The sequence below is a fragment of the Drosophila elegans genome, unplaced genomic scaffold, assembly GCF_018152505.1.
Source record: "Drosophila elegans isolate 14027-0461.03 unplaced genomic scaffold, ASM1815250v1 contig_814, whole genome shotgun sequence".
NCBI lineage: Eukaryota > Metazoa > Arthropoda > Insecta > Diptera > Drosophilidae > Drosophila > Drosophila elegans.
The window spans coordinates 2,904,705-2,918,578 of NW_024546167.1; the positions used below are offsets into that span (position 1 = coordinate 2,904,705).

The 13,874-nt window shown below is 43.3% G+C and overlaps 2 protein-coding genes across 3 annotated transcripts; one reads left to right on the top strand and one right to left on the bottom strand.

Annotated features, from left to right (window-relative positions):
* The first annotated feature begins 170 nt into the window (after nucleotides 1-170).
* On the top strand, nucleotides 171-12,676 carry LOC108142051 (neurogenic protein big brain). Of its 2 annotated transcripts, none has more exons than XM_017265733.2 (5): nucleotides 171-618; nucleotides 2,944-3,110; nucleotides 3,717-3,843; nucleotides 9,028-9,250; nucleotides 10,274-12,676. In XM_017265733.2, the coding sequence occupies exons 1-5, from the start codon at nucleotides 422-424 to the stop codon at nucleotides 11,714-11,716; spliced, it is 2,157 nt and encodes a 718-aa protein (XP_017121222.1). In that variant the 5' UTR covers nucleotides 171-421; the 3' UTR covers nucleotides 11,717-12,676. The 2 variants fall into 2 exon arrangements, with proteins under 2 accessions (XP_017121222.1, XP_017121223.1); XM_017265734.2 differs by having other exon boundaries at nucleotides 9,043-9,250.
* Nucleotides 12,677-12,792: 116 nt separating this feature from the next.
* LOC108142052 (REST corepressor) lies at nucleotides 12,793-13,655 on the bottom strand. The gene is made up of 2 exons (XM_017265735.2): nucleotides 13,592-13,655; nucleotides 12,793-13,326 (listed from the first exon to the last, which is right to left on the bottom strand). Exons 1-2 carry the CDS (start codon nucleotides 13,639-13,641, stop codon nucleotides 12,873-12,875), a joined length of 504 nt encoding a protein of 167 aa, XP_017121224.2. The 5' UTR covers nucleotides 13,642-13,655; the 3' UTR covers nucleotides 12,793-12,872.
* Nucleotides 13,656-13,874: the final 219 nt, after the last annotated feature.

Consider the following 13,874-nt stretch of genomic DNA (forward strand, 5'->3'; position numbering starts at 1 on the left):
AGTGCAGGGGTTGTGAATCCACCACTGCGTCGGTGGAGTGGGCAGTCGAGTCGCTGCCGCCGCAGGGTGGTGGTGGTGAGTTGCAACTTCAACTTGTTCCTGAGGGCTGCGGCGAACTAACCTGACTGACTGACACTGACTCGCTTCGGTTATTCGTTCTCCACTCGCGCTTGACTACGGACGTGTTTTCGGTTCGAAGTCAAAGTCATTAAAACATCGCAACGGATCGGTCGCCGCCTCGAATCGGTTGAAGGTTCAGAAACTCGTCAATTGACATAAATTGAGTGCAATTTGCAGAGTGCGAAATGTGTGTGTCTAACTGAGCCAAGAAATTCGCTAAATTCTCCGTCTTGTCGCGTGTGTTCAGTTCACTTTGTCAGCTTAATTAGAGAACATAAACAAATCGCATTCAGCATCCGCGATGGCCGACGAGAGTCTGCACACCATGCCGCTGGAGCACAACATCGACTACCATATCGTGACGTTGTTTGAGCGCCTGGAGGCGATGCGCAAGGATTCGCACGGCGGAGGCCACGGGGTCAACAATCGGCTGTCCAGCACCCTGCAGGCGCCCAAACGCAACATGCAGGCCGAGATTCGCACGCTGGAGTTCTGGAGGTGAGTCTGTCCCAGCACTTATGGGAAAAAAACACATGAACATTGTGACAAAAAGTCATGACTTGCAAAGTAAAACTTAAATATTAGTTCTTAAAGTCGAAGACATAACAAAACATAAGTTATATATTATTATTAAGGGTTCTTCAAAACATATGAAATGAAAATAAAGCATAACTTCTTTTAAGTCCTGCATATCTTAATGAATGCTTTTATCTGTTTATATATATATATATATATATTTATATATAAAAAAACATTTTACAATAATCAACCTGCTATTAGATTTCACTCATATAAGTCATCAGAAACATATTTGATAACGTATTTTTCCGTGTGTAAATCTACTTCGAACCTTTTGTTTTCATAGTCATTATCTGCACTTGCTTTCAATTTGCTCAACTTTAGACGGCAATTGTTAGATGTCATCTGGCTTTGTGTGAACTCTAAGTAATTGAAATCCAAGTGTTCTCCAGACGACATCATCAAGATAATCGCCAAACTAAACACGCTCAAAGTTTCGAGCACTTTGTGGCTCATACCGAGTCCTTGGCTCAAGGAACTGGGAAATAATTAACATTTCATCACGAGCTGATGGAGTTATTAAATCTTAGCCAGGAGCAATGCCTCTGAATAATTTTAAGACATGTCAAGCGCAAAAAGTTCAACTAAACTATGCGGCATTATAACTTCATTACCCCCTCACTGACTATAAAAATAACTAAAAGTTAATGGTACAGGGGTGCACATACGTACATAGTTTCAATTAAAGATGCACGACTGCAAAATCTGACTTCTGAATTTGTGAATTTATGGAAATTCATAAGTTTGATTTTTCGTTATCGTGCAGCGGGCGCCCGTTTTTTAAGTTTCACGCGAAAGCGAGTGGCCCCTCACGTTCAGCGGAAATCCAATGGACTCAGCGGCATTGCAGCTGCTCATCATACCGCTCCCCGTACCGCTCCCTGTCCCGCTTCCGACCCTCCCCATCAAGCGCCCCCAGCTTAATTGTCACTGCAATGCTTGAGGGCAACAAGAATGAGCTTTGTGTACAACTTGATTTGACAAATACAGTAAATATAAGCTGTCCTTAGCTCAAGGAACTTTAAAATAATTAACATTTCATCACGAGCTAATGGAGTAATTAAATCTTAGCCAGGAGCAATGACTCTGAATTCTTTTAAGATATGTCAAGCTAAAAAATTTCAACTAAACTATGCTGCATTATGACTTAATTTCCCCCTGAATGACTATTAAAAATAAATTTGAAGTTAATGGGGATAGTGGAGATAGGGTACACACACACGTACATAGTTCCAACTATAAAAGCACGACTGCAAAATCAATCTTTTGAATTTATGAATTTATGGAAATTCATCAGTACTTCGGATTGTTTGATATTTTGTTATCGTGCAGCGGACTCCTCTCTTTGAGTTCCACGCAAATGCGAGTGGCCCCTCACGTCCAGCGGGAATCAAATGGATTCAAGCGGCATTGCAGCTGCTCAACAGACCGCTCCCCGTACCGACCGCTCCCTAACCCAATCCAGACCCTCCCCATCAAGCGCCCCCTGCTTAATTGTCACTGCAATGCTTGAGGGCAACAAGAAAGAGCTTTGTGTGCAACTTGATTTGAGCAGTACGGTAAACATAAGCTAAGTTGATTCTTGTGAATTCTTAAACTCTCCTAGTATTAAAACCAACCATGACCTCGAGTTAAGCAGACTTAGACTTGTGTATTTATTTACAGGTCGTTAAAACCAATAAAAAAAATATATAAATTTGTATTATATGCAATCCCAGCTCTTTAAGTTTAACCTATTAATTAATGCACTAGTCACGAAAACTAATTATGTTCAGTATATCAAATATTAAAACTAAACCTAAGCACACAATATTTATAAGTTAAACAGTGCTATTCAATCTTATTACTATTCTGATTAAAACCTTTATTCCGATTTAACTTTCAAAGATTTAATACTATTTCAAGTTGCATAAACTAATAGATATTTTTTTTTGGTTTTCAAATTTGAAAGTAATTGTCTTTTAAGGATTTAAACTAGAGAGCCATTTGGTTGCTGAATTTAAAAGTAATTATATTTTAAGTAGGTTAGTTAAATTATGTTTAAAATAGTTATTTTCATTTAAGGTCTCAATTTTAACTTATAAAGGCTGTCGTCCAGTAATGGTTGTATACGTTAACGTTCCTTGCCGCTCTTAACCGATATTCACTGTACGCACTCCACATGCAGGCAGAAGGGCCACATGCAAACCAAACGCAGTTGCGGAACCGTCCTAACCCAGGCTTCGCCCTGCTCCTCCATTTCAGATCCATCATCAGCGAGTGTCTGGCCTCGTTCCTCTACGTGTTCATCGTTTGCGGTGCTGCCGCTGGAGTCGGCGTGGGTGCCAGTGTGTCGTCCGTGCTTTTGGCCACGGCTCTGGCCTCCGGACTGGCGATGGCTACCCTGACGCAGTGCTTCCTCCACATCTCGGGTAAGTTCGAGGAGACAGTAAACAAGAGCAGACCATAACAGAACGGGGTGACAAGTGTTTTTCGGGACCCTTGGACTTGCGTGGGAAACTCCCGTTTGCGATGGCGAGCCAAAGCAGCACTGAACACGAACCCCATTCATTGTTTGTTATATTTTCGAAAAGGCAATGCACTCAGTGCGGCTCCACCTACTCCACCTCCTTGGCATCTTATCGCCCCGGGCCAAGTTCCACCGCCTTCACTTATTTTCCCTTATTCCCTTGCATTTATTCTGGTATTTATGTATTTGTTCATTTGCGTTGACATTCAAGGCAATTAAACGTTCTTCAAAAAAAAAAAAAAAAATTAGTAAGACCAAAGTCAGGGAGAAACATGTGTTGTTGATTTGCCTTCGACTCCCCCATTTTGTGGTTCGCAATTCTCTGTTTTTTCACAGCCAATTGGTTGAGCATTAAGTTATGATGTTATCCACTGCCCCCATCTCATTTTCCATTCCCGATTGCCTTCCGTGGAAGTGTCAAAGTGATATTTAACGGTTTTCCCATTGGGTGGCCGCAAACGATTCCCGCAAGTATCTAAAGCTATTTTCCATGTTGCTCCCCTTTCAGGCGCCCACATCAATCCCGCCGTAACCCTGGCCCTCTGTGTAGTGCGATCTATATCTCCGATCAGGGCAGCCATGTACATTACCGCCCAATGTGGCGGCGGAATCGCTGGAGCAGCTCTCCTTTATGGGTAAGTCATAAATTCGGAAATCAATTACATTCCTTTTTTTCTTACATACAAAAGAAAGTTAATTACTTTTGCCAAAGAACAGAAAACCAGAGACATACATTTTATGGATTAAAGTAGCTGCATATTAAGACAATGAGATAAAAGTAGATGAGATTTTGAAAGCCTTAATTTATTTAACCCACTTATTGATTGATAAGCGCTCAAATTTATTATGCACCTTAAAGCCTTTCATTAAAATCATTATTTTGTGCAGGACAACACATAAAAGTCAATTGAACAGGAATTCATTTTATATTTTCTGTGGAGGCAACAATGAATTTAAATGTGTACATGTTTGTACGCCTGACCACAGGCAGTTACTGCATTATGCGAAGGACATCCTGCATCTGCATGTGGATGGATTTGCCCAAAAGCAAGCTAAGGAGACTCTCAAATTAAATCCAACAGGCTGTTCGCTGTGCCAGGTCGTAAATCAAGGCGGAAAAGATTGTTAGACAGGGACACACGCACACACACAGGGTGACAGGACGACGATGAAGAGCACTTTCGGGCGATGACTGTACAACAAGGACTCTCGACAGGAAGCGTGAAATGCGTAGAAATGTGAAATTCTATAATCGGAATGTGCAGGTAACCTAGGAGCACAGATACAGATACGGATACAGATACAAGCACCTGCAGGGAAAGAGAACGCAGGTAGCTAGGAATCTATCTGCCGGGAAAAACATCTGCCCCTATACTCTTGTGTTTGCGCAGTGATTTCCTTCTTCTTTGTGCTGCCTAGATAAAGGACCCTGGGCATTGGGCCCAAGGATCTACACGCACCAGTGTGCTATCCGAAAATCTGCTGCCTGTCAGGGTTTTTCCTTTGTGGCCTGGTATCGCAGGACGAAGAAAAAATGGGAAATATCTACGCCTGCGCAGCAATTTTTCAACTGTCGCTCCAGTTTTTTTTGTTGCCGTTGAACAACTCCTCTTCGGAGCAACGTTAATGTTAATGCCTCTTCCCGATTGTCTGCTCGACATCTGTTCCGACCCTCAGTGATGCCTCTTTTTAAGTGCGTTGGCATCTTTACTTTCTACAGATCCGTGCGGGAGAATCAGGAGTTGGAGGTGGAGAAAGGGGACGAGGATGAGGATGAGGATGAGGACGAGGCAAAGTCGAGGAGCAAAGAAACATGTTTCAGCTGCTGCTGCCACTGCGATCAGGTTCGGGTTTTTTGTACTCTGCTGATATGGATTTCTTAGGGTCCAACGAGTTCACGTTTGTGTTTTAGTCGGAACATATGTTTCCCTTAGGATTGGACTCCTTCTCTACAGCTGCCTGTGTGCTGATTAATTGGTTTAGATTCGACTTATATAGGTTATTGCTGCTGGACTGGGATTTTTCGGAGAAATCGTTGTGATTTTATGACGTGTGTTAAAGTTAATTTCATTAATTTCTTAGGGATTTTGTTAAGCTTTAGGGTAACAAACAAAAGGCTTAGCTTTATCAAAATAAAAAATATACTTGAGCAAAGAATTTGCAACTAAATCACTGTCACTGCGTGTTAGTAGGAAATGCCAATTATTTTCCTTGCAAAGCAAATCCTTTCATCAAATTATGTTTACCCCAGGGCAAAGAATGTGTGATAAACAACATGTTAAAAAATCGTCTGCATTATGGGGGGCACTTCATATACACCCACGCCCCAAGGACCTGCCACTTCAGCTGCTCTTCCTGCTCCTGGTTTTTTTCTGATGTCACATGTCTCTCGGCACTTACCCTAATTGCGACACATATGCCACATGTGGCAAAGTGGCAGCAAATACCACCGCGCTGAGCGGATAAAACCCAGTCTAAAATTCATTATCTTTCAAGAAGCGAGGAACGCTTGAAAAAACATTGTGCGTTACTCGGAAAGGGAATTACGCGGCGAAGGGGATAGGACCTGAGTATCGATATCCGGCTCAAAAATATTTGAATAGTCGTTGGCTGCTCCTCGCATTTCAATTTCAATTTCATTTTTTTTTTTTTTGTTTTTGGTTCGAAGAACGCACGCCGAGCACGTTCCAAAAATGCGAGTAGCCTTTGAAAATGTCGAAAGATAAAAATCAGGTAGAGGCCGCCAAAGACAGAGGCCAGCAAAGCAATGAAACCAGAAAGCAGAAAAACATAATTAACATTTCCATCGTCCGTTGGCTGGGCCTTTGTCCAAGTTGAATCTTCGGGGCTGCGCCTGCGCAGGATGCGTGGTGCGGAAACTTGAAATCAAACACGTGTCGCCGGAGTAGCCGCTTCTGCGATCTGGTTGGTCATTCGAAAAGCAGCTGGAAAAAATGATGCGAGCACACCTGCTGCCCAAAACAGAAATTACTGTTGCCGAGGATACACGAAGAAAACAGAAAACAGGATTTCGAAGCGAACAAATTTAAATTTTAAGCAGCTAAACTGAACCGAAACGGACTGGACAACAAAAAGAGAGATCAAGGCTTACACTGAGCGAAAAAAGATAAGCAGAATCACTGATTAGTCGTCACAACTGACAATATAAATGATTTATCTAAAGACTTTTTCATAAAAGCAATTAAATAGCCAATATATTTTTTAATGAATGCTATCATCAAAACAATGTTTACTAATCATGACAATATAATATAGGATTTTATTTCGGTCAAAATTCAAGCTCTTAAACCTGTTGATTTAACTCAAAAACTATAAATTATAAAGCATGTATTCTCCTTGTGTGCCAGTTGATTTGGATCTAGCTTGGAAATACACTTCCTGTAGCAGAAGGGATGGTTTGTAGAAACCGAAATCGAAATCGTAATCAATTCGTGTCACATTCAATTATTGAATCCGTTCGGCAGTGCATTTGTTCCCCTTTTACTAGTTGCTACTCCTCCGGCTGGCTTATCGCACTTGGTTTGAAAATGACATCCTGCCTGTGCTTCCGGTCGCCTTCACTTGGCCGCTGAATCCTTATGCCCATCCTCATTCTTGTTGCAATCCAGGACAGGTGGTCCAGTTATACAGTTATGTCGTCGACATTCAAGCAAAAAGAGCTCATAAAAATTGCACAATTATGTTTGTTGCACTCTTTGTTCTATTTGAAAGTTATTGGGATTGTTTTAAAAATAATGTAAGCATAAAATGAAAGGGCTATTTCAGTAGCAAAACAAATATTGCAACTGATATACTAACAACTTAAAAAGGTAATATAATTCTGTCTGCAGTTCTCATTGGTGCTTTTAAGGTGTATTTATCGTTTATTTAAACAACAAGCAAGATACACACATTAAATCAAACTTGGTGGCTAACGAACACGTTAGAATTTCATGAAAACTTTAATATTCATTTTGCTTTAAACCACGTGCGATGCGAAAACGCATTTAGTGATTTTGTGATTTCGTGTCATAATTTCATTTGGTGCAAATTTCCCATTCCCATTCGCAGTCCCTCGACAACCCAGCCAGCCAGCCAGAAAGCTAGCCGCAAGCCCAATAGGACCGAAAAGCAAACCAAACCGAGGGCGTTGCACATGGCACATGGCAATCCGCAGTTTGCAATCCGCAATTCGCAATTCGCCATTCGCCTTTCACCCGGATATGCGGTGGCAACTAGTGCGGGAAAAAGTGGGCTAGAGGTCATCCCCTTTTGGGGATAAGGATAACGATTCCTGTTCACAGTTCAAGTTTGCAGCTAGATGCGAGCTGTTTCCTTGAGCTTTTTTTATTCCGCAAACAATTTGCACAGGAAGAGCTGCTGAAAGGGTACGAAACCACCCAACATTCCACCATTTCCGGCTACTTAGATGCTTCCTCCCCAACCGAGTGTTTGTTTATCCGTGTGGATGAGTGTGCCTTTGGTCACTCCAGTCTGTGAAATTAGCACTTTATAGATTTATAAGCAAACAAGGACCACTTTTCATTCCGACTCGATGGAAAAATGTTTTCCGAAGCGATCAAATTGTAATCAAGGCACAAGAGCAGTTGTGGTGGACTCCCAAAACCGCCTAATGCCCACTAAGCCGCTCCAAAAAAAACACGACGACCATAGCCCACACTTCTCACCTTAATCCCAACTGCAGCCGGATCTCGGAGCAATTTCCTATTGCCAGTAGTTCCATTTGCTCAAGTACTTTTAAGTGCATTCCGAAAGTATTTATTTCCGGAATTCTCAATGTGGGTGGATGAGTGTGGCTGGGTGCCAGGCAAAGGATTGCGGTACAGCTAGGAAAATATTTACCTTGCACCGCAATGCAAAATGTTATTTAATTTGTGTGTGTGTGTGTGTGTGTGTTATGCCTGTGACAACAATCAGATTTTTGAGCAAAGTAATATATCAGGCTTCCGAGGAACTTTGCATCTGCATCAGGAAACAAATTATCCGGCAGTTGAATTTACCCATAAATCGCAAATTTGGCCCACAGCCGCTCAACAACGTTGGCAACGTCGGTAATTGAAACTTTGACAATTTAAATGATGTTGAGGCAGTTCATGTGTCAGCAGATTAATGGGGTTGGTTTCGGTCAGAGGGGCGATGGATGGGAGGGTTGATTTCAAATCTGTCAGAGCCCTAAAGGTTAAATAAAATAAATTGTCATTGACATTCAGCTCAAGAAACTTTGCACTCGAATCAATCAGATACCAGAAATGTGTGGTTTTTATCAAAAGCATGTTTGTTTTCTGACTGTTCGTGCCCAGTAACTAATAAATTTTTGGATTAGCAACTCAAAACGAATTGCATTATATTTTTAAACATTTGGCTATAATTATAATGACTAATCTCACTTAAAGATTTTTAACTAACTCTACAGTAATCTGCAAAGATTCTTCTGACTGTTTGTGTTTTCTGACCGTTTGTGCCCAGTAGCTAATAACTTTATAAACGAATACATTTTATTTTTAAGCATTTGGTAGTATGTATATAATATTCTTTATCAGATTAGTTACTTGAAGATTTTCAACTAAATCTAAAGAAATCTAATAACTTTTTGGATAAGCAACTAAAAACGAATAAATTTTATTTTTATACATTTGGTAGTATTTATAAAATAGTCTTGATCAGATTAGTCACTTCAACTTTTAAATCTATAGATTTGTAATTCCCAAACCTCCGGAGATTGTGATGTTTAATTTATTTGTTGGTTGCCGAATCCCTTTAAGTATATTGTCATTACAAAAAATGTCTCATTTCTTTAGTATTCCATTTTGCAGGGTAACGGTGCCAGGATACCAGGGCAATCTGCAGGCCGCCATCTCACATAGCGCTGCTCTGGCCGCCTGGGAACGGTTCGGTGTGGAATTCATCCTCACCTTTCTGGTGGTTCTGTGCTATTTCGTGTCCACGGATCCCATGAAGAAGTTCATGGGCAACTCGGCCGCTTCGATTGGAGCCGCCTACAGTGCCTGCTGCTTTGTGTCGGTGAGTTGACTTCACTTAAGTTGTTCAATCCCAAGCCCAAGGTTCAAGGAATGCCGGGCAGAAATCTGAAAACCAGAACCCGCCAAAACCGAACTGCGGAATGGGGAATTGCGAACCGAAAACAAACAACCGAAACGCACCTGCCGACTTTGACTCTGACTCTGTCATTTTGATGGTGCAAAATCGCAGCATGACAACGGACGAGATAAACTGGGTTCAGGTAGAGAGTTTAATCTTGGGATGGGGGATGCTGTATGCTGGATGCTGGCTGCTGGATGCTATAAGGTCGAGCGGACGGGAGAAGATAATTAATTTAGCACACGGACTCCCAGCACTGAGCCGCATTGTTGGCATAACGGGCAGTTGGGCAGTGGCGGCATTCAAAGGCGATGCGATGACTTGGCTAAGCTCTTGAGGGAGGGGAACCGATTAAAGTCAAGTTCACATCGACCGCGGATTGAATTACGACTAAGTGATTTGCGGAAAAACGCAAGCTTGAGGTCCCATTTAGGGTCTATTTTACCGTCATTAAGAGTTTAGAGGCATTTATTTAGAGAATTCACTGAATAAGTCCACACAAGTCTCATTTTCATATGATATGTACCATTGACAACTTTGGATAATGTCACTATTGGGTTGCTCTGTAGTTACTCTATTTATGACCTGCATAAAGTGGAGTGACAAATAAAAGTCCTCTTACTAAAACTACCATTTGTCCCTTGACATTTTGCAATCTTTTTTATGCATAAAGACAAAAAAGAAGCACAAGAGAGCTACTGGCCCACGAGTCCTTAAGCCATTTAAATTATTTAAACAATTTATCATCAACTGGCTTTCTAGGGAAAATGTCCCTTGCAGTGTTTTCCAACTTTTCCCACAAGTAGCCCTGTGCAGAATACTTTAAGCTAAAACTCTCTTGAAACGACACAAACGACTTTGACTGTTGACTGCTGACTGCTCACTTATGCAACCCCTGAAATACTTTACTAATTTGGCAGACAACTAACCAGAGTCTCCTTGCAGATGCCCTACCTGAATCCGGCCCGCTCCCTGGGTCCCTCGTTTGTGCTGAACAAATGGGACAGCCAGTGGGTGTACTGGTTCGGTCCGCTGGTGGGCGGCATGGCCTCCGGCCTGGTCTACGAGTACATCTTCAACTCGCGCCGCCACATGCGCCATACCAAGGGCAGCATTGACAACGACTCCAGCTCGATTCATTCGGAGGACGAGCTGAACTACGACATGGAGAACGAGAAGCCCGCCAAGTACCAGCAGTCGCAGGGCACCTATCCGCGTGGTCAGTCCAATGGAAACGGAGGAGGAGGCGGTGGCGGTCAGGTGACCGGCAATGGTCAGCACCAAACCGCCAATATGGGCCAAATGACCGGAGTGGTGGCCAATACCGGTCAGGGCAACTACTGCCAGAACCTGTACACGGCTCCTCCGCTGTCCTCGAAGTACGACCAGCAGCAGCAGCAGGAGCCACTTTACGGAGGAACCCGATCCCTGTACTGCCGCTCGCCCACTCTCACCAGGAGCAATCTGAATCGATCGCAGTCGGTGTACGCCAAGAGCAACACGGCCATCAATCGGGACATTGTGCCGCGTCCAGGTCCGCTGGTGCCCGCCCAGAGTCTCTACCCCATGCGCACCCAGCAACAGCAGCAGCAACACCAGCAGCAGCAGCAACAGCAACAAGTGGCCCCAGCTCCTCAATCCTCGCATCTGCAGAACCAGAATGTCCAGAATCAGATGCAACAACGCAGTGAGAGTATCTATGGAATGCGTGGCTCCATGCGAGGACAGCAACAGCCGCTCCAACAGCAGCAACAGCAGCAGCAACAGCTCCAGCAGCAACAGCCCAACATGGCAGTGCAGCAGCAGCAACAGCAACAACAGTTGCAGCCTCCGCCGCAAATGATGGCCGATCCTCAGCAGCAACCACAAGGTTTCCAGCCTGTCTACGGCACCCGCACGAATCCCACGCCCATGGACGGCAATCACAAGTACGACAGACGCGACCCCCAGCAACTGTACGGCGTGACGGGACCACGGAATCGGGGACAGTCGGCTCAGTCGGACGACAGCTCATATGGTTCGTACCATGGGTCAGCGGTCACGCCGCCGGCACGTCATCCCAGCGTGGAGCCGTCACCTCCGCCGCCGCCCATGCTGATGTACGCTCCGCCACCCCAGCCAAATGCAGTCCATCCGCAACCCATTCGCACCCAGTCGGAGCGAAAAGTGAGTGCTCCGGTGGTGGTTTCCCAGCCGGCCACCTGTGCCGTGACCTACACGACCTCGCAGGGAGCAACGATGGCCAGCCAACAGCAGCAGCAGCAACAGCAACAGCAGCAGCAACAACAACAGCAACAGCAGCAGCAACATCAGCAGCAGCAGCAACAAATGATGATGCAGCAACAACAGCAGCAACATTATGGAATGCTGCCGCTGAGGCCCAACTGAAAGCGGCTGTCATGGGGTCCGGTGACCACGCCCCCGCCAGGGATTCACGCCCTCGCCCTCCAACCCGGAGGCACCATGACCCTGCACCGCTGCAGCCTAGCCAAGCAGAGCAGTTTGTTTTAGTCGTAGTCTTAGTCGTGGTAGCACTCGGGCACCGCATCCAAAGGAAATGTACGCAAAAGTCTCAGCCCTTAGTCTACCATAGTCCTAGTTTAGATAGATGCAGCATAGCCACATTGTATTATTCAAAGCCAACGCGACGAGGAACTCACACCTAGCAGCAGACAACGATGCGATCGAGCATAGAACATTTAATCTTAAGGAACTAATATTGGCAAACCTTTACTATACGAATGTAGATGATCTACACTGAAAGATAGCTGCATTTAATAATAACTAATAACTTTAATTTTGTGAAAAAAATAACTCCTATTGTTTTGTCCACACCTTCCGATTGCAAACATTTATGTTTCGATTATTTCTTTTCTTTTATGAAAGAAACTCATTATACCATGTTTTATCTTATTTTTGTTTTGTTGTAAAACCAAAAACTAGACTGAAAGATATTACTCTGCATTTACCAAGCCCATTCATTATGTTATATTTCCAAAATCGTTTCAAAGTTCATTTATACATCTTCCATTTTCCAAGAATTATCAAAGACTTTTGTTTGTATTTTGATTTATGGATTTTAATTTGTACATAACGTCATCTTAGGTTTAGTGTTACACATAGCTTAAGAATTCCTGTATATGTTACGACCTTAAGCTGACTTCTGAGTACCAGCTTATATTGATATATCTATGTATTTAATATAGCTATATTTACTTAGTGCTAGCCTAAGAGAATTATGCAAATATATAAAGTATTAAAAGAAAGACAAGCTCATCCAATGCTAGGACTTATTATTTAAGTCAGGGATACGCCTGCTAATGAATAAATGTAACAAGCTAATTATAATCATTAAATACTTATCCGAATCATCAAATTTAAATTCAAGGCATTCTAAAAACAGACTTATTCAATTTATTATGTTTAGGTTGAGGTATCGTCTAAATCACCATGCTTGTAGGAGATATTAATAGTTGGGAACCTAAATGTCAATGCTTGGAGTACATATGTATTTGGCTGAGGCATTCAATGGTGGTTAAATTAGTTAGGTGGAATACATGAAAGAGAAATACAGGCGGACATCGGCCAGTGGAAAGTGCGGCACCAGCTCCCGTATCTTGACAAAATCGGTGCCGTGTTGCTCGAAGGCCTTCGAGAGGCGGACGAGATCCTGGGCCTTCCAGCGATGGTAGCGACATCCTCGAGCTGTTTCAATCCGCGCCAGGCGACGACGGGCTATCGTCAGGTCGAATCCGTGACGACGGAGGATAAAGAGAGCCTGCTCCTCCTCGATGTTGTAGTGGCTAGCCGCAAAGTCCAGGTATTCGCAAACATTCCTTTCGTCCTGTTCCAGCAGCTGGGGCGACCACAGGATCGAGGCTCGATGCTGCAGCTGCTGCAGGTCCTGTTCATGCTGTGCCGGTGGCACGAACTCCGGCAGAGTGGCTGCCTGTCGGCGCCAGTAACGAGCATCTCGCTTCTCCTTCCGCGGGGACATCCTTCGATCAAAAACAAAAAATAACTGGATCAACAACGTCGTAAAAAGTCACAGGGTTGCAATTATTCGTTTTGGTGTTGGTAAACACATCAAAATAAATCACTTTCTTGGGTCAGCTGTTTTATGCATACCAAGTTTTTAGAAAGTACTGCAAATCACTTCAAGGCGATTGACTCGCTATTTTGAAATATGTATATGAGAATACAATGGTTAAGTGGCAAAATCTGATAATCGTATCATTTAATATCGTATATGAATAAAATTACATTACAAAATTCCTGATTTGGTCGCACCCTCCATTTGTTGTGGGGTCCATGCGGTTTTGCTGTTTCTAAAATTTCCTTACCGCTCGTTTCGATAATTTTTCAGCCGATAGCTTTTCCGTGCAACCCAAAATTCTTGGCGGGAAACAAATTGAGTTAACTTGTCGGCCATTTTAATTTTTGTTTGGGTAGTTTGGGCATTCCCGGAAACGTCTGAATCTCTGAAAATCAGTAAGCTGTTCGTCAGCTGTTCCATACAAACAGAACTTTCTGAAATTTCAGCATT

Coding starts and splice junctions, on each gene's coding strand:
- LOC108142051 (XM_017265733.2), top strand. CDS start 422: ATGGCCGACGAGAGTCTGCACACCATGCCGCTGGAGCACAACATCGAC. Junction 619..2,943: donor CGCACGCTGGAGTTCTGGAG/GTGAGTCTGTCC, acceptor CCTCCATTTCAG/ATCCATCATCAGCGAGTGTC. Junction 9,251..10,273: donor GTGCCTGCTGCTTTGTGTCG/GTGAGTTGACTT, acceptor GTCTCCTTGCAG/ATGCCCTACCTGAATCCGGC.
- LOC108142052 (XM_017265735.2), bottom strand. CDS start 13,641: ATGGACCCCACAACAAATGGAGGGTGCGACCAAATCAGGAATTTTGTA. Junction 13,327..13,591: donor CAAATCAGGAATTTTGTAAT/GTAATTTTATTC, acceptor TTTTGATCGAAG/GATGTCCCCGCGGAAGGAGA.